We start from the raw sequence: 19,451 nt of genomic DNA on the forward strand, positions 1-19,451 counted from the left end.
TGTCACTTTTCTGTGGAAACAGAAATGACAATAAAGCATTTATTGTTGGGGGCCTTGGATGGGAACGCAGGCACTGTGGAGTGGCTCCCAGGGAGCCTGGTAACTGGGCCGTCTGCGCTTGCCCTGTACCTGCTGCTGAGCAAACAGCAGCCCGGGGCCTGGGATTCCTGCTCTTCTGTTCTGTCTGCGGACGTTGCTCTGGGTATCCAGGCGAGTTCCTTAAGCTGCCTGTGCCACTGTTCCCATCCCTACAAGTGGAGGGGTGTCTTCTCAATGTGTGGGCCAGCAACATGGCGTTTCTAATCCTTTCCAGAAGAAACCCCCTCATGCTTTACGATTCAGCTCTCCCTTGGCAGTACTTAGCTCCTGACCGACGACAGGAGCATTTTCAAATGTTTTCACCTGGTACAGAGAGTACCTGTTATTCAAAAGCTTCACTTGGCATTCACCCCACTGCAGCCTGGCTCTGCTGTCTGATGACTCCCCTCTCGGTGCGTCCTAGGCAGTTGCTAAGGCTCACAGCCTCAGGAAGTCTTTGTTCTCTGAGGGGGGAGCCTTTTCAGGAGGGCTGCCTTCTGGAACTCTTTCTGGAAGGTTCTGGGCTCCTGCAGGACACAGTACCCTGACTATACCCTGGCCGCTTCCGTTTCCCACAGTGTGCTCTGACTCGAAGCCTCAGCCTCTCTCTCAAGGGAGTTCTAGAAGGAAATTAATGATAGTGGTGCTTTTTGCAACGAAATGCTAAAATAGCAATCAGTGGAACTATTTCCCTGATGTGCAGGTCTCCTGCGCTGTGTTGAATCAAAAGTCTTGCTTGTAAGCCAACTCATTAAATCCTTATGAGCAGCCATCCTCAGAGATGCTTTCACACACATTTTCCTGCTCAGTCTGTCCCAGTTCCACCCTATCAGGGGTGCTGTTTCTCGTACTTGCCTCACAACTACCCCTCAGGGACGGGAGAGGCCAGGTCTTTAGAGGTGGCGGCGTGATCGGTGATCGAGTATGTTAATGGAAAGATAGGGAAAGGAGAAAGGAATAACTGGTTTTCCTCTCCTCACAGTACAGGGTGAGTCACTTCCCCAAACCCGGATTCCCTGTGTTCCTCAGAAGGTAAAGGACCCAGACCCTGTAAGATTTCCTTTGAGTGACTCTCATGTTCCCAATGCGGGCAATGCTCAAAGACATGCAGGAAATGGAAGCAAAGAAGGAAAAACCCAGAAGCAGAAACCTGTATAATCCTGAAAGATCCTTTGGTCATTCTGTTTAAACCTCTCTCTTATGCCTCTTCCCCTAATCATTAAAAAATGGGTGGAGTTGGAAAGTGGACGTTCTCTGAGACTCTAAATGACCAATTTGAGATTTCATTTGGCTTCATTTTCTCTCTCCATATTGTGGGAGAATCCAGTTTTTATTATGAGGAACATAGTCCAAAAGTGATATCCAGAAAGACGGAAAAGAAAAATAAAAGCTTCTGGGCTGTCCCACAGTTGGCCCCGCCCCTCCTGAGAAGTGGAGACCTGGCGGATCATTGGAATAGATTAGCCTGTTGTCTCAGCCCGCTAATTGAGTGCGTCCATGTTTGGCCAGATCTATCTCTACTGTCACATGTAGGGATCAAGTACTTCATTGGCTCCTAAAATTACTGAAGATGACCGTTACGCCAATTGTCATGAGGGTCTGAATGCAGGCTGCAAGGGCAGGTGTAGTACCTGCTGGACCAGCCTGTAGATTTAAGATCATTCTTGACGTAACAAATGGGAGACTTGGACCTTGCTCAAAGTGACAACATTCTGAACACTGTACGTTCAGGGTGAAGGGACAGTCATTCAGACTTTATTTTACAGCCTGGATTCTTTCCTGTATGGTCTTCACACCCTCTTCAAAGGTGACTTTAGAATAACAGCACGAGACGAGTGGGTATTTGCTGACATGGACTTACTGCATAAAGTTGTCGCCCCAGCTATCAGGATGTCCCTGAAGCTTCACCAGGTAAAAATCCATTTTTTAAAAAAAAGTGTAAGCCTGAAACGTTAGGGAAAAATGACCTTTCAAAAATATGGTTCCATTTCTTGGCATGACATTTGTGGGTGGGTTTATTGCTTAGCTTACTAAAGCACTGAGGCCACCTGGATATTCTTGGCATTGGCCAGTGGCAACTTGCCCTCAGGAGCTGCTAGGAGGTGGTGATATCCACTAGGATGGAAGAGGGGAATTGTCCAGAGAAAATGACATATCAGAAGGGCCCAAACTGTTTTGAAAGGTCATAGGAACCTAAGCCACATTTCCCTAGGCACATTCCAGAGGTTAGGACAGTTGAATGAGGAAGTGTCCTCTCTCCAGCTCAAGGCTCAGAAAAAGAGCAGGGAGAGAGTGCGACATGGAAGTGGACTTGGCTTTGCAGGTCATTGGCCAAGTCGCCATCTGCACGCTTACCCAAGGATTGGCTCTCTTGTCTTCATGGAGCCCACGGATGAACTTCTTTCCCCCAGGACCAGTTCACTTGTCCTGATGAGTATGAAGACCCAGTGGTCCTCTATGAGGCCATCCAGTCTTTTGAGAAGAAAGTGGTGATCTGCCATGAGGGTGACCCGGCCTGGAGGGGCGCGGTGCTCTCCAACAAGGAGGAGCTGCTCACCCTGCGGCATGTGGTGGACGAGGGCACTGATGAGTACAAGGTCATCATGCTCCACAGAAGCTTCCTGAGCTTCAAGGTGATCAAGGTACAGTGGCCATACTTCCCGGGTTGGCACAAGTCTCCAGTTAGGGGAATACGTGGGAAGCAGTAGGACAGCAGTTAGCAGCAATGCTCGAGTCCCTGTGCCAGCATCTTCTGTACAGAGACACAGGCTCAGAGGAGCGTTGGCCAGCAAGCAGAGGCGGGCGGAGGAGCTAGGCGGGGCTGCGTTCCCCTGCCAGGGCCACTTCCCACCTCAGGGAACCAGTACGCAGGTGAGAGCTTTGGCAAGAAGTCCTGGTAGATACATGTGTAGATGAAGGTCAGGATCTAGCTTGTTTTTAGACTTTCTAATTCTCTAAAACTCTAGACCTTTCTCCAATAATTCCTCCAGTTATTCCTGGACCCCAGCACTTCTTTCCCAGTGATTCTTTTCATTTAGCTTCAAACCACTGGGCTGAAACCAAAATGTACTTTCTTTTACTTGCTGTGTTTCCCCATGAAAATGGCAGCGTATCCATCTTGTACGACTGCCATTCTGGCTTGACTATGAAAAGAGCTTTAGGCCAGTTGTTGTAGTCACAGCTATTCAGACCTTGAGCCCTGCTCCCTCATTGTAGGTTAAACTAACAGACTGGAAAACACGCACCATCTGCGTTTCTCCCCTCTTCCTTCCCCACCTGTAGGTTAACAAAGAATGTGTCCGAGGACTCTGGGCCGGGCAGCAGCAGGAGCTCATATTCCTTCGCAACCGCAACCCAGAGCGTGGCAGCATCCAGAACAATAAGCAGGTCCTACGAAACTTGATTAATTCCTCCTGTGATCAGCCCCTGGGGTACCCCATGTACGTCTCCCCGCTAACCACATCCTATCTAGGGACCCACAGGCAGCTGAAGAACATCTGGAGTGGGCCGGTCACGTTGGACAGCATCAGGACGTGGTTCCTAACCAAGTGGTTAAGGTGGGTCTTTACAATAGACGCCTTTATCTGGGTGCTGGGGAGGGGGTGGGGGCATAGACAGCTCTCATCCTTCTGGTTAGAATTCCACTGTGGGTCATTGTTTTCTCCTGTGACTGAAACTGCCCTACCCAGTGTCATCTGACAGGTCATTCGTTTCACGAAGCAGTTTCAGATTACCAATCAGTGGGAAACCTCCTACAGAGGAAAATCTGTTCCCCTCACACTCACACAGGCTGAGAAGCTGGCTTGAGTTCTTGCAGAGCAGCAGAGGTGATGGGTCTTCAGGAGTAACTGTCCCACATCAGTTTCAGAAAACCAGGCCTGAACTCCCCCGGCACCCATCTCTCATCCAACAAGTCCCCTTACCTGGTTGTAATAATGTCTCTGGTTAGTTGGAAGGAATCCTAAGATGTTTTGCCCTCACAGCTGAGGGTTCCTGTGGAAGGTTCAGATGCTGCTGATTCGTCCTGGTGCTGTTTGTTCATGTCTTAGACAACGAGCTTCAGGAAACAGAAGCCCCTCTCTCCACCTGTTCCCCAGGTGTGCTGCTCACCTGCAGAGTGTTGTCTTTGATCCTGACTTAGACATGAAGGTGGTGGACGTTCAAGGGTATTGGAAATGTTTGGGTGAGAGTCCTTGAAGCCTTTCTCCTCCCACAGAGTGAGGAAGGACTGCGATGCTGGCCAGCACCACGGGGGCAACATTGAAGATGTGGATGGAGGGGGGGCCCCACCAGGGGGCCCACCTGCAGGTGGCAGCAATGCCCCGAGTGCTGAGAGCCAGGAGAGCAGCACAGAACAGCCCAGAAAAGCTGGGACTCACCACTGGTCACCTCATGCAAGGACACGGAGGACAGGTGGGTGCTGCAGGGGTCTCCTGGTTACTGATAAAGCCGCCTTTGGTCCCAGTGACCAATGCCATGGGTTATATTGTCATTCTAATCTCTAGGAGCTTCTTGCAAGAAAAATCAGTATTGAGCCAAAGGACGCCCAAAATTTACTGACTCTTGTAGCTTTTGCTTGGAAAAAACTCTGTTAGATTCAGCTTTTATCCTTTATCCATCTGTCTCTATCCATTACCTCAGCCGGGCATCGTTCTGTCTGTCCATCTGTCCAGTAGTCACTTCTTCCATCTCTTCTCTTACTCATTCAGTGATCATTTGATCATGTGGCTTCTGTGTCTCGCTGTGTCATGGCTATTGCACCATGATGGCATTTTCGTCTTCCTGCAGGTTGACCCCTGCACCCTCTCCAAGTGTGTGTGTGCACAGACAGGCTCCAGCCCTCCCTTCCCTGCCTGTCTCTAGTTCTCACCTTCTTCTACTTACACCTGACATTTCAGAGGATAAGAAAAGGGGAGAAGAAGGGTGCCCGCAGACGGTAATGGAGGAGGTGACTTGGTCCAAATTTAAAGTTTAAAATCACGTTTACACTAACGCCCACCTAGTTAGGGTTGACAAGATGGATGAGGTTCTGAAACCCCGCTCCAGGAAGCAAGGAGGCTGGGCTAGAAAAGGCGACTCTGAGGGGTCACAGAGGATGCACCCAGGTGTATGCAGGAAAGACCAATGCTCTGCCCTGGTTTCCGCCAGCCCATCAGTGCTTGGCTTTGCCCTTCAAAGCCTGTTAGTGGTTTCGCCTTTTGGCCTCAGTGCTTCCTCACCATCCAGAAGCATTCATTAAGCACCTCATTGTACATGCTCCACTTGCCAGCTCTGCACTGAATGCGTTAGCAAGGCATTGTCCTTGCCTCCTGGACGTACTCAGAGCAAGGCTGAGGATTTAACTGAAATAGTGAGGATTTATATAAACAGGAGCAGATGGTAGATAGAGAGATAGGCAGAAGGTAGATAGATAGATAGATAGATAGATAAACAGATAGAGAGAGAGAGAGAGATGATAGATAGTCAGGGAGATACAGAAAGACAGGCAGACAGATAATAGATAGATGGGGGATAGAGACAGATAGATGATAGACAGATAGATGATAGATAGATAGATAGAAGATAGATAAATTGTTAGAAGATAGAGGATAGCTAGATAGGAAGAAATGAGGGAAAATACATAGGTAGGTAGGTAGAGAGAGAGGTAGGTGAAAAGAGAGAGAGAGGTGGATAGATAAATAGGTAGGTAGATAGGTAGATGGGCAAAGTAATTGATTCTAGCTTCTCAGGGGAGAAGGGCCCACTTCCCCCAGCCCAGCGCCCATCTGCCCTGGGCTCTGGGCAGAGCACCTGCCCCGCCAGAGGCATCCAGTGCGTGGCTAGCTCTCAGGCCAGGATTTCTCATTGCTTAGTTAACAGTTGTATCGTATGAGAAATGTATGTTTCAAAATCACATAAGTGATTTTCCAGATGGGAAAATGCGAGGTAGCTTCCAAATGGAGAGACGCCTGAGGGTTTGGCATTTGCTAGTAATGTCCAGGTGACTTGTCTGAACAAGAGAAAGGTGGAGTCATGGGGAGCCTGGCCGGAGGGGCCACGGGCTTTTAGAGTTGGACACGGGTGTGCTGGACCAGCCTCTGACTTAGGAGATGCCTCTTCTGTTTCTAATGGGTAGAACGGTGCCAGCACTGGCTTGGCCTGGGGAAAGCTAGTGTTCCTTCCTCTCCTGATGCTGTCAGTAGTGAATGTTCCTCCAATTATGCTAGAGGCCTGGGGTGGGGAGCAGCCACAGGCTTTTGTGGCAGATGTTGGAGCAGGATCTTCCGGAGCCCAAACTAGCTGTAAATTTTTTATGATTACTTCCAAAAACGGCTCCTACCAAGGGCACTCCTGGCTTCTGGTACTTTACAAGGTAACGAGGCACACATGGTGCCCGTTGGCCCCACCTGCAGCCTGAATCTGCCCCGGGCTCTGAGACCAGTGTCCTCCTGCTCCGGGGACTTTGGGAAGCCCTCGGCGAAGCACCCGCGGCTTTGAAGGAAACCCGCCTCGCCACAGCTCCTGCTCTTGCTGTGCCCTGGTTGCACTCACTGCACCCCTGCTGCGGTGATAAAACGCAGTAAGTAACACTCATCCAGTGCTTTCTGTGTGCCAGATACCATCCTGAGTGGCTCACAATTGCAGGATCACCTAATCCTCCCCGTGACTCTAAGAGATAGGTGCTTTCCCCATCTTCCTCTTGCAGCTGAAGAAACTGGGACATAGAGAAGTTCAGTTACTGCCCAGACTCACCCAGCTAGTAAGTGGCTGAGCTGGGATTCGGATCCAGGCAAGGCGAGCCGAGAACCTGTGATCCTAACCACCCTACGCGGTCCGGTCATCCAGCCCTGGGACTGCCTCTCCTCATCAGGTGCTACCTTGTCCTCTAGCCTGGGAATGAGCTGATGGAGTGACAACACTGCACTCACTCCCAGTGCACCGCCATCTGTGCTGCTGGCAGTGTCCCTGCCCCGCCTGACTTTCTCCTGTCCCTGTCCTGTCCTGTGGCTGGCAAGGACTCCTCTTACAACTGGTCTTCCTTCTGGCCCACAGGTAGGCAATGCTGGCACCCATTTCTTCCTGAAGCAGCCAGCTGGGGTTCCTTTGGGTCCCCACTGTGGGCAGGGCAAGGGACAGACAGGGCCCTCTTTTTGCTCAACAAGCTGACATGCCTGCAGAAAGAAGGCACTGCCCTGGAGTTATCCTGACACTGGGTGCCCCCTGCAGAGGATCAGAGAGCTGGGGGGAGAAAGGAGATGGACCAAGGCCCACCACTGGCCTCCCCACTTCAAACAAAGGAAAACTCTCTCTCTTGCTCTCTTGCTCTCTCTGGCTGTTCATGTAGCCCTGACAACTGCACAAAATCATAACTCTCTTCTCCACATAGCAGCCAGAGTGATGTTACTTCAACTTAAGTCCATTCAGTTCATTCTTCTGTTGAATAATGGCTTCCCATCGCACCCTGAATAAGCCTGTATGGACGGTCCCTGACTTACAATGGTTCGACTTATGATTTTTTGACTTTATGATGGTGTGAAAATGATACGCATTCAGTAGAAACTGTACATTGAATTTTGAATTTTTCTCTTCCCCTGGGCTAGCTATATGCAGTGTGATCCTGGGCAGTGTCAGCAGCAGGAGCTCCCAATCACCACGCTATCACGAGGGTGAACAAGATACACCTATGACCATTCTGTACAGACACCCATCCCATTTGTCACTTTCAGAACAGTAGTCAATAAATTACATGAGCTATTCAACCCTTTATTATAAAACAGGCCTTGTGTTAGATGGTTTTGCCCAGCTGTAGGCTAATGTCAGTACTCCAGGCATAATAAGGTAGCTGGGCTAAGCCATGATGTTAGGTAGGTTAGGTGTATTAAATGCATTTTCCACTTAGGATATTTTCAACTTACAGTGGGTTTATCAGGACATAACCCCATCATAAGTCAAGGAAGATCCGTATTCGTTTGCTAGGGCAGCTGGAACAAAGTACCACAAACGGAGTGCCTTAAACAACAGAAATTTGATGGTCTCACAGTTCTGGAGGCTAGAAGTCCAAGATCAAGGTGTCAGCAGATTTGATTTCTCCCGAGGGCTGTGAGGGGGAATTTGTTCCATGTCTCTGTCTTAGCTGCTGGAGCTTTGCTGGCCATCTTTGACATTCTTTACCTGTGAAAGCATCACCCTGATCTCTTCATCTTCACGTGGCGTCTCCCTGCGTGCGTCTGTGTCCAAATTTCCCATTTGTATGAGGACACGGTCATGTTGGATTAGGGCCCATTCTTTCTTCAGTGTGACCTCATCTGAACTAATGACGCCTGCAACAGCCCTATTTCCAAATAAAGTCCGTCCCCTTCTGAGGTGCGAGGGTTAGGACTTCAGTACATGAATTTAGGGGGCCATCACCTGGTCTGCAGGGCTCTCCATGACCTGCTATCTCTCTGATACCTTCTTTACCCACTCCTGCTGGCTGCCATTGCCCCAGCCATACGGGTCTCCTCGCTGTCCCTCACTCCTGTCAAGCGTCCTCCCCCTCAGGGCCTCTGCTGTTGCTGCTTCCTCTCGTTCGGACGTGCTTCTCCCAGTGTTGGCATGGTTCTTTGCTCACTCGCTCAGTCTCTGATCGAATGCCACCTTGCCAGAGTGGCCCCTGACCAGCCATCCACCCAGCTCTCCCCCGGCTCTGCCCTGCCCCACCAATCACTGTGTCTGCTTGTCTGTGGTCAAGGCCTGTGAGCTGTCTGCCGCCCGAACTGAGGACAGTGCAGTACATGGTGGACCTTTGGTCAGGCCAGCCCTAACTTCTGCAGGCCCCGGGACAGAAGCACATGTGGAGACCGTGGCCCACTCTTCCCCCACTCCTTCTTGCATGGCAAGGGGCCTTGTACACATGTGTAGACCACCTAGTCTACATGTCCATGTGCACATTCTGCCAACAGCTGCCCTTGCCCCTGCCCCAGGCCTCAGGTGCACATGCCTGCAGGAAAGCCCAAGGTCCACCCTGGGAGGGAAACCTGGGGAAGAGGTCTGTGCAGGCTCTCGATTTGGGCAGGGAATTTGTTCCAGTCACCTAGCATATGGCCCAGCAAGAGTCTATGGGGGCTGGTCAGCATGTCCTTTGTCTCTGGGTAGGGAAGTGTAGCACGAGGAGGGCCCGAGTGGGTCCTCTAAAGTGCTGGGCCAGCTGGCCACTCAGGTCCAAGGTGGCGTTGTGCTCAATAGACTCCAGTAGAATGAATGAATGGATGGTTCCCTCTTCCCAACTCAGAGGGCTAAATTTAGCCACTCCCACTAAGGCTTCGCTAGAGGGCTAGGGTGTCAGACCATTGGGTCACAGAATTCCCACGTGGGACTCCAGCTGTAGCTAGCTTCATTCATTACAGCCAAGGGCACCGGAGCCAAGAGTTGCTGGTCCTATTGATTTGTCCCTGGTGCCCCAAGCCCCCAGCCAGAATCCCACCAGGACCCCGACTTCACATCTTTAGAAGGTTCTCCAGGAAACCCAAGACTGAATGCTCTCCTGGTGATGCCTTGGGGAGAGACCCCTGGCCACATCAAGCTGGCATAATACTGGGAAGAAGTGGGACCCCAGAAGGCAGCTGAGGACCACACCCATGGTCCCCTGCAGGCCACTCCCCACCCCTAGAATAGCCAGGCTGTCTCCAGATGCAACCCGACTGGTCCACTGAAGGACACAAGTGCTGAAGAGCAGCAAGCTTTTCAGACCATTTGCATCAGAGTCCCCGAGGGGACCCAGTGAGCTGAGGGGCACAAGTCCCGAGGTTGGATGACAGGGATTGCCCCTCCTGCCCCCTCACCCTGCCCAAGCTCCAGGTGGATGCAGAGACTGCCCAGCCTCCCCACACGCCCCTGCTCAGCAGCAGCCCTCGGCTCCACCTTGAGTGAGGGCTCCTGTGGCGAGTCTCTTCGAACACTCGCTGGGGGTTTCACAGCTGAGCATAAGCAAAACACACGTTCCAGAGGGCCAACTGGACAGGGTTGGAGTGCAAACTTATGCTCTAAAGGATGCAATGTGTGGGACATCTGCTTGAACCCGGCAGCTGGGACCCCCGGGGAAAGCCTCGGGGGAAACCCGAGACCTCCTGGGCACAGCAGGTCCCTGGAAAGGCCCCAGATAGTATGGAGAGGGACAACTCGCCTCCCCACACTCAGGACACAGACACGTCTTCCTCTTGCTCCCTGGAAAAGTTAAATATCACCTTCTTTTTACTGCCACTGTGGTTAAAGCCACCCAGGGACATTGGCCACCTTCCGCTGTGGTTCATCGCACCTGCTCGCTCTCTGTGGGCAATACAAGCACGGGACCTGTGTCTCCCATCTCCGCATCCCTCCGTGGTTAGAAACATGCCCCATTTCGTAAGCAGCCTGTTGGAGCTCCAGGACTCAGAACCATCGTGCAGAAAGGTGGAAGCTTCCTGAGGGCTCCCTTGCTGGGGACCCTCAGCACCTGATAAACAACAAAGGCTCATAGCGTGTCTGTGATACACAAGAGAGGAGAGTTGCCCCCGGGGGCTCATGGCCCTCTAAGGCCTGGCCAGGTTCCCCCTTATGCCGACCTCCTCCTTAGCTGATGCAGACAGTACGGGCATTTAGGGATGGTGTCTGGCTCTGACAGGGGTCAGAGCACGAAGTTGTCAGTTACTGAGGCCCTGTGGACAGTAGCCCCTGCCTGGCCGGCTGGCCCTGCCCCAGGACACTTGTACCTGCCTCCAAGGACTTCTTTCACAGACAATGCAGCCAGTGACGAGAAGCCTGACCACTCCTGAAGGAAGGAGAGCAGTCCAGGAGGCCTCCCATGCTCCATTCCCAACAGGGCAGCACTCCTGAAGGGAACCTCCTGTGGTGCTGCAGAGAGAGTGGGATTCATTTCGGCCATGGGGCTTGTCTGGCTCCTTCTCGCCCTCCTCCTGTTGAATCAAACCACTGTGAATTGAGAGACACAGCTCTCAGAAAGGAAGCCAGGAGCCTGCTCAGCCAGCTCAGGGAAGTCAGAGGCTGTTCTCCAGCTATGGGGAGGATATTCCTGCTCCCAGATCTTTGAACTTGACCATGGAACAAGGAAATCACATTCCCAGCTTCTGGCCTGTAGCCTGCCCTTCAGGCCACAGTGGAGGCCCCAGCCTCAGACTGTGGGTGCACACCTGGGGTCTGAGCTTCTAGGTCAAAGCATTTTTTAAGCTTCCCACAGGGTTCTATTGGTCAAGGTTAAGAAGCCTTTGCCCACTCCCAACTTTCTGGGGCTAACTCTGTTCCCAATCAGGAATTTAAGAAGCTTGAGGTTTCAACGCAAAGTCAGTTGTACAGGTTGGTCCCTCTTGCCCCTTATTTGCCAGTCAGTGTGTTGTGTGCTGAGCCTGTAGAAATGCAGTCATCGCCCGTCACTTCAGAGAGGCAGGGCGGATGGTGGAGGGGGCCTGGTAAGACCACACAGGCAAACAGACCTGTGTGCTAAGTGCCATGCGGGAGGGAGTCCCAGGGCTGGAGTGGGAGCACCTGACTCTGTGGGCGGGGCTTGACAGAGCCGCTTAGCCACCAAGCAATGACTGAACACTTCTGAAGGATGAACGCGACCCAAATTCTAATAACAGGGCCCTTGTTTTACTCACAGTGCCAAGGCTCAATGCCCATAACTGGGGACCCAAGTGCTCCCTCCCTTGTCCCTGCCTCAGTTCCCAGCTGAGTAACTCAATCCTGGGCCCTTGCCGAAATCTCAGGGGACTGGGGTCCCTCTCCCAAGGGCGGCCACACTGTGTGTGTGCTCCTCAGCATGCCCCACACTTCATGCTGGGCTGGCACACTCTCACTATGCAGCCTCGACTGTGGCCTGACAACCTGCAGCCCTCTTCTGGGGTGAAAGTGTATGTCCAGCTGGAAGGGGACTTGGCCCGTTGGTGGAGGCCGGTGTCTTACTGCTGAGAGCAGTTAGAGATTCATAACTAACCTGAATCCCAAATTGGAGGGGAAGACTCTGCTCTTCTCCTGGCTGAGGATGTGCTCCATAACCTTTCAGATAACAGCCAAGGATGAAGGAATAGTGCCAGGATAATGAACCAAGAGGGCATTGTATGTGGGTGGAATTTCAACCCAGGGTCTATGGAGGTTTTCCCTAGAAACACTAATAATTTGATAATGAAGTGATTGGGAAATAAGTTAAACTATAAAATAATGATCCTGAGTAGCACAAATGCATTTAGCATGTTTCGTATTTGTTCCATTTGCAAAATTAACTTTTTTAAAAAAATCAAGAGTGACCAAAAATCAAAAAGAAAATCTGAAGCAATGCAATTGGGGAGGGGGTCTTCATCTTGCATAGAAGGTAGACCATTCCCCTTTGACGCACAGAAGGCTCTTCATCCCTTTGTTTCTGGAATCAGTTGAGACGTTCCCCCACCAAGCAGGGTGGTCTTCTGTCCAGCATCATATCACTGACTTGCGGATGAATGTGGAGTATTTTGGGATAGCAATCAGCGTTATGGTATAAATCACAAACAGATGTTTGGCCTTGCCAAATTCTGAATAAACTAACAAATCACTGTCTCCGTTCTTAATTCTGATTTGTCAGGGTCCCTTTCCTCCATTTCTTTCCTCTAAAAGGGTAACTTATTCAACTATTGAGCAAGGACCGTTCAGATGGGCCCCATGCCAGGGGCTGCCCACACTCATCCCGGGAGGGTCAGGCCAGCCCTGTGAACAGCACCATGGATGGGGGGGCACCCCGTTTCTCAGCATACAGGCCAGGTGGGAACACATGCCCTCTGGAAATGGGCACCCCACCATCACAGTGTCCACACTGCACTTAGATTAGTGTGAGGCAGAAGGGCCCTTGCAGCTGCTGTGGGGAGGAGCGGGGCTGCAGGGGTTCCCTGGAATCTCCATTTTCACACTTGTTCCCTAAGGAGCTCTATCTCTGAAAAGATGTGTCTCTTCTTGGGTCCTCCTCCAGACGCACATAAATATTTTAGAATCATCGGATGCGCCGTTAATAATGTGGGCGTTTGGGGCGAGGTGGGACGTGAGAAAATGCTTGGGCAATCCTTCTGCATATCCACTCCTCGGCCTCCTCTGTTTTATTGATTGAATGCCCGACTGTAGCAGCTTCAGGAGAAACGGCGACAAAGCAGCTGGTAGAACGGCGATGTCATTAGCTGCTCCCTTCAAAAGAATACTTTAAAATCAGACCCTAGTAATTACTGGCGCTTACGTTAAGCAGCTCAGCGTTGTAGTGAGCACAGGTTTTCCTCCTAACTGCTTAGGCTGCGGAGCTGCACAGGCAGGTCACGCACGAGATGTGCACTTCAAGTCCTTCTTCCAGAGACGTGGACAGGCCCAAACCTTTGGACAGTCCAGTCCCTTTCGTCAAAGATGGCCTTATCTTGACAAGTCTCTGCATGAGCTGGGCTGGGAGGGACCCCTCAGGAGAGGGCTGGCACGAGGGAAGTGGGAGCCACACACGTGTTAACTGAGGCCTGGGCCGGGCCAGTATGTGGGGCCTGCGAGGACTTCCTCTTAAAGATCTTGATCTTAAGGGAAAACTTTTCTAGAAAACAAAGGTGTCTCACATTTTTTTACCTTTTTTTAAGGCAACTAAAAGTGATAAAAACCTGCATGTTTTCTTTTTATCACTGCTTATCAGGTGAGCGTAGGAGCCCAGGTCTTGAAGCAGGAACAGAATCGGATTTGCTCTGTGAGGCCAAGTTATGGTGCTGGTATCGTCCTGGTTTGCCAGGGCTGGGGGCTTCCAGGGATGCGGGACTTTAGTGCTAAAAACATCGGAGTCCTGGGCCATCAGAAGGATCCATCATCCTAGCCGCTGCTCCCCAAATCAGCACCTCCCACCCGAGGCTTGGGCTGCCGGGCACCCTGGGGTCAACCCCTCAGTTCTCAAGGCCTCGGTCGAGACCTGCAGTGGGGCTTCCAGCTCTCAGGCCTGGCCTTGAAGGTGATGGACCAACCCGGATCCCTCAAGCCCAGCCAGAGCAGGGCACCATCGCACTGTGCCGACACCAACGTCGGTGACCACCTGCTCTGGCAACCTGTTCTGCTTTCTTTTAAAGGGAGGAGGAAAGGCAGGAGTCAGTCTGTCCAGGCACCAGGGGCGTTAGGCCAACGGCCACCCATTCTGAGCTCGTCTGGCCCCAACTTAGAAAGCCACCAGGCCTTCCTCCAGACGTCCACGTCAGTCCACGAGCTAGCCCAGAGGCTCTCGGGCAGCCGGCTCTCCTTACACACCTCGGCCGCGTCCCTGCACTCGCAGCCCCCACCTGTCACGACCACCGGCCACCTGAGTGTCCGCGAGCGGGCCGAGGCGCTCATCAGGTCCAGCCTGGGCTCGTCCACCAGCTCCACCCTGAGCTTCCTCTTTGGCAAGAGGAGCTTCTCGAGTGCTCTCGTCATTTCTGGACTCTCTGCCGCGGAGGGGGGCAACACCAGTGACACTCAGTCGTCCAGCAGCGTCAACATCGTGATGGGCCCCTCGGCCAGGGCAGCCAGCCAGGCCACACGGGTAAGGGGCTCAGCAGGGTGGGCCAGGTGGGGTGTGGGCTCCTGGCCTGATGACGCTCATCCAGCTGCCTGAAGACTCCCGTCACCTTCCCCATAGGGATTCCTGAGTGACAGATGACAGGTAGTTAGACAAGAGATGGGTCAGCTGCGCTCCTAGGCAGAGAAGATATACAGCATTCGTCTTGGAAGCAATGACACCCAGGCAGGGGTTACTGGGGGTGCCGGATGCCAGTTCAGCAGATTTGTTCTCCTTAGCCCTGAACCCGGGATGCGAGCAGGAAGCTTCACTCATCCCGGCAGTGGGAATGTGTTTTCCTTCATTCTCTTTGTGCATTTAGTCTGGCCTGAGGGAGAGGAAAGGAGACACATCACCACTGGAGTTAGATTATCATTGATTCCTGTCCACCTGGTTTAATTTTAAAGCCGCTGAGATGACCTACTTTTATGGATTTAAATATTAGAAAAAGAGTTTTGAGGACTTCACCCAAATAGTCTGTTACTTATCCAGAGTTCCAAGCTAGCTGACATTAGACGAATACTTGAGCTTCACAAGGAAATAAATAGTTCTCTTAGGTACCGCGGTAGGGAGGGAAAAAGAGGAGACACTAAGGGAAAAATCTGTGTCAGGGTGGAGATTCCCCACATTCTCCTGCCTGCAGATCATGCTCTTTAAAAAGCACCAGAGTCACAGCCTGCCCGGCTTCTGGTTCCAGATGCAGCTATTCGGAGGGGGTGATGGGGCTATACTCCCCCCACCCCCGACCCTGCCATGGGGAGAAGCCCTCCAGCCAGGTGCTTTCCCCCCAGGGAAAACAATACAGCAGCCACACTTAGCCACCGTGAAACCAAGCTGGCAGGAACCCTCTAGAAAGAGCCATGGGGTTGCAGCAGTGGTGTGCCATCTTTCAGGGCAGGGTTTATGGGTTTCCTAGAGTCCCCAGGCCAGACAGGCCAAGTGCAAGGACTCTGGTTACTTTAGGAGTTTTAACTGAGTTTAGTTAGATAACTAAAGTATAAACAAAGTTCCCTCCCTTTTTTTCACATCCTCAATAAAAATGTACACAGTATCACACCTTTCTCCCACCCCCAATCTGTGCTGAAGACACAGTCTGTGGGTTTAGTTCTGGGATTCTGGTAAATTCTCTTTCCCTCTCTCCAGTATGGACAAGTGAGTCCTTGGGATTATATGCATCCAGAATAAAACAGCCTCTGTATTACTGTTCGGGGTCAAAGCTGCAGGGCTGAGCATTCGTGAGAGGGGCTAAGTGTATATGAAGTGACACTGACCAAAACCCAGGAAACCCAGGCACACAAATGACCTTTTACTCAAGGTCATCTCTTCCCAGCATGTCCAGACTACCTGAGAAAAGGTCCCCGCGTTCAGAGGCACCTCCCCGCCACCAGGTTAGATCCGTGGCTTCGGTTGCATGTGGCCAGCCCGCTGGTTCTCTGTAATTTGGCCTGACTTCAGAATCTGACCTCAGGTTCCTGCAACATGGGCGGTTAATACCAACAGCAGTGCGGGTGGTAGGTAGAAGTGGCAGTAAGTGTTCTCTGTTCTCTTTGGAAGCACTTCTCGGAGCCATGTGAACCCACTGAGGCCACCGAGGAGGGACAGCTTCACGACCACTGCCTGGCTGAGGCCCTGGCAGAGACCCTCGGGGTGATCTGCAGAAGAGCAAGCCAGGAGGACATGGGCCTAGATGACACGGCTTCCCAGCAGAGTGCTTCTGATGAGCAGTAGGGAGCCCGAGGCCGGGAGGGACCTGCACACTCAGGGGAGGGAGTCCCCCACGGCCTCGCCTTTCTTTTTCTCCCTTGTGCTCCCCAAAAGTAAACCGAGCAAATATTGCCATCCCTGGGAGGCCCTTCCTGTGGAGAAATGAGAGCTGCTGGAGAAAACAGAATAACTTTATCTCAGGTTCTTGAAAAATATCTCACATGATGGAAATAAAAACCTTGGCGCTGCGCCTCCTTCGCCCGCTGCCCCAGAGCTGCAGAGTGCGGGAGGCACAGGGCACTTTCCAGAATTTGAAAATTCAAACAGAAGCCATGTGATATCTTCAAATGACTAAAGTAGAGCACATTAAATGTTTCCTGCCCTGATGAAAATAAGACAACTGCATGTTAAATAATTGGCGTTGTATACATTACTGTTACCATGAAAAAAATGAATAGCAGCACGTGTCACACCATCAGCTGGGCAAATGCGCTAAGGTTAAATCTGCGTATGAAGTCAGTCTCCCTTCTTTATAATACTTATGCAGATGTTAAGTATAAACCAGTGACAGCTTTACTGAAGAAACTTAGTGCATGCAGTCACGTCTATACTACCCTGTGGAGGAAACGACAATACCTAGCGATGGGAGCGCAGCGGTCAAGGCAAGGCAGAGCAGGAAGCCGACCTGACACTCACCTACAGTCAGGGCGACTTCCTACGACAAGCCACGCCTCACCCGGGGCTCCCAGATGCCTCACAGGAACGCACACTTGTTTTCCAAGCCAAGCAGTCCTTACTGTGTCACAGAACACTTGCACACACCTTTGTTTTTGAAATTAAAGTGTTTATAGTTATTGCCGTGTCCAGTTCTTTGAGTTCTGCTAAAACTACTGTCATTTCTCAAAAAATGTTTCCTTTACTGTGAGAATGAAATTTGGGCAAATTGTGAGACAACCCTCATCTTTAGATTCCCATCGGGCAGAGCAGAAACCTGGCTTCTTGCTGATGTGAGGGATGGAGCAGGGGTCTAGAACACAGTCCATGAGGAGCATCATCGTTGACCTGGGGAATCACCTCTTGCGGAAAGACAAGAGTTAGTAATACTCAATTTGGGAACAGTCACAAACTTCTTCAAGGTATCTAGGATTTGGAAAAGTGGGGAGAGAGGAGGGTATTGTAGAGAATTCCTTACCCCTTGGAAGTAGATTGCAAGGCTGCTTTTTCAGTAAAATAAGAATTAGCAATTAATAAGTGGGCTCTATAATCAGAGACACGGGACGTTATTCTTGGATCAGCCGTCCCCGGAGATGCAAACGTGGTTATTGCTGATTGACGTGCACGTGCTTGTCTCATGAGGACCTGATATAACCTCACTGCAGTTCCCCAGGTCGCTCAAACCAAACTTGGCCGGCAGCTCCTGAAATCCTCTTGGGCGGCTTTACAGCCAAGCCCTAAGGACCACTGGCAGCCCTGAGCTGTGAGCGTGGCCTGCACTAGGGTGGCTCCTTGAATTTAGTAGGAAAAATGACAAATACCCAGCAGCAGTCAGCCTGATGCACAGCTGATCACTCTTCGGGCATCCAGAAGTAAGAAACACAGAAAGCCACCAGGTTCCAGAAAGTGAACTCTCCTGAAAGAGCTGGAAGACCAGTCTGTAGGGAAATGGAGATGCAGGAGAGAAGGCGGAAGTGCCCTGGGTGCTCCTCCATCTTGTTCCTCTGGGCAGAGTCGTGAGTTGCTTCTCTGTTGAATCCATTGCTTACCCTAGTTCTGCGTGCAGACTTTTGGGGGTGGCAGTGGGAGAGGAAATTTAGTTTATCAACAACGGTGGGGCAAATTCCTCAGATATGCATGCAACTGTGCATTGCCCAAGAAAGAGTCAAATGATCCTGAGTGTGTGTACTGAGAAGGTGTAAATGCACACACACTTACATCCACAGGTGTATGTGCCTGCAAAAGGATCACTGTTGGACTCACTCCAGGACTCTTCGTGGCTGTCAATGATGCAGTCACTTTTTTTTAAATTGTCGTAAACAACTATAACAGTTGTTATATTTACAACTCATGAGCTTGTTAATCTGGTCTTCAGCCAGTCAGCTGTTTATCAGACAGTGGTCCTTGCAAAATATTGTATTATTAGCCCCCTTTCAAAGGAGATATTCCTAAGGTGGCATTTCTCCCTGCGGTTATTCAGGTCTTCTGTCAGCATACAGCTGAAGAGTTATTTTCTCCATTTGGGCCCTCAACAAAATTGTTTCTTCTTTAAAGATAACAAAAACTGTAGTGCTTGGTTTTATATAAATCGTGTGGCTAATTTGGCATCCTTGATTCTAAATTTTGCACTGTGTTGAGACCATCTGTGCCTGGCAAGTAGTTTTCTAAAATCACGTGATGCTCCAGCTTCTCTTCGCCCATAAAGTGTGCAATGCAGTGCCTGTTTATTGGCCGTCTCCTCTCGAGCCGCCTGCCCTTTTCTGCTGTTTTGTCCCAAGTCATTATGCTTCAGGGACACAGCACCTGCCATCATCACAGTGTGTGCACGTGTGCGTGTGCACACACACACACACAATGTGCCATCTTCGCAGACACAAGCTTCTATGAATACCGAGACAGACAGGAAGAGAAAGGGGGTCAGGGCCCATTCCATATTTTCTGGGCCCCCATCACCCCTGCCCTCTGCTTGATGACTTGAGGGCTGGGAAGGAGTGAGGACTGAACTTGCAGCCTTACTGGAGACCTCGTCCTGTCAGCCTTGATAAGCAGAGAGATTATATTCAAGAATTTAAAAGACTTGTCTATCTCCCTACGTGTGCTTACTCTTACTCCGAGTAAGAAGGGTTTTAAAATGCTGTGTTTGGTGGCTGGTGGTACAATGTGCTACAGGGGAAGAGGAAAGAACGATTTCGTAAGCTCATTCCCCAGGTCAGCTCTTTGTCTCATCCAACCATGCTAACCTAAATTCCTCATACAGGCATACATATGCCAATTTGGTGCTCTTCAAAGTGACTTTTTCCTTGAAGTCTGGACTCATACCCACTTAGCTGTTAGGGATCTGGATTTGTTTGAACAGTAGACCTTTCAAATTCAGGTCTAAGAGAATTCCTGCCACGCTCCTTCCTCTCCCAGAGCCCCTCACCTCAGTGCTCAG

The 19,451-nt window shown here is 51.1% G+C and overlaps 2 protein-coding genes across 12 annotated transcripts in view; one reads left to right on the top strand and one right to left on the bottom strand.

Annotated features, from left to right (window-relative positions):
• The window catches only part of PCNX2 (pecanex 2), a 281,728-nt gene extending 264,571 nt beyond the window's left edge, over positions 1-17,157 (top strand). The window contains exons 29-34 of one of the 2 annotated variants that reach the window (XR_011437820.1): positions 1,845-1,989; positions 2,490-2,720; positions 3,361-3,635; positions 4,295-4,491; positions 13,715-14,584; positions 16,154-17,157. Coding sequence is in view for 1 of the 2 variants with exons in the window: in XM_001493597.5 (XP_001493647.2) it covers positions 1,845-1,989; positions 2,490-2,720; positions 3,361-3,635; positions 4,295-4,491; positions 14,136-14,584; positions 16,154-16,327 (1,471 nt within the window). In the remaining variant the exon portion in view is untranslated. The remainder of the gene's footprint in view (positions 1-1,844; positions 1,990-2,489; positions 2,721-3,360; positions 3,636-4,294; positions 4,492-13,714; positions 14,585-16,153) is intronic. The other variant, XM_001493597.5, reaches the window with a different exon arrangement.
• Positions 1-19,451, bottom strand: part of NTPCR (nucleoside-triphosphatase, cancer-related) — a 66,472-nt gene that overhangs the window by 4,981 nt on the left and 42,040 nt on the right. For 4 of the 10 annotated variants that reach the window (XM_070264575.1, XM_070264586.1, XM_005602696.4 and 1 more), the window contains one exon: positions 7,801-14,927. The exons of 3 other annotated variants lie outside the window; for them this stretch is intronic. The gene's annotated coding sequence lies outside the window, so the exon portion shown is untranslated. Of the gene's footprint in view, positions 1-7,800; positions 14,928-19,451 lie in introns of those variants that run through there. 3 more of the 10 variants (XM_070264595.1, XM_001492364.5, XM_070264571.1) reach the window with 1 other exon arrangement.

Source organism: Equus caballus, chromosome 1, assembly GCF_041296265.1.
Source record: "Equus caballus isolate H_3958 breed thoroughbred chromosome 1, TB-T2T, whole genome shotgun sequence".
Classification (NCBI taxonomy): Eukaryota; Metazoa; Chordata; class Mammalia; order Perissodactyla; family Equidae; genus Equus; species Equus caballus.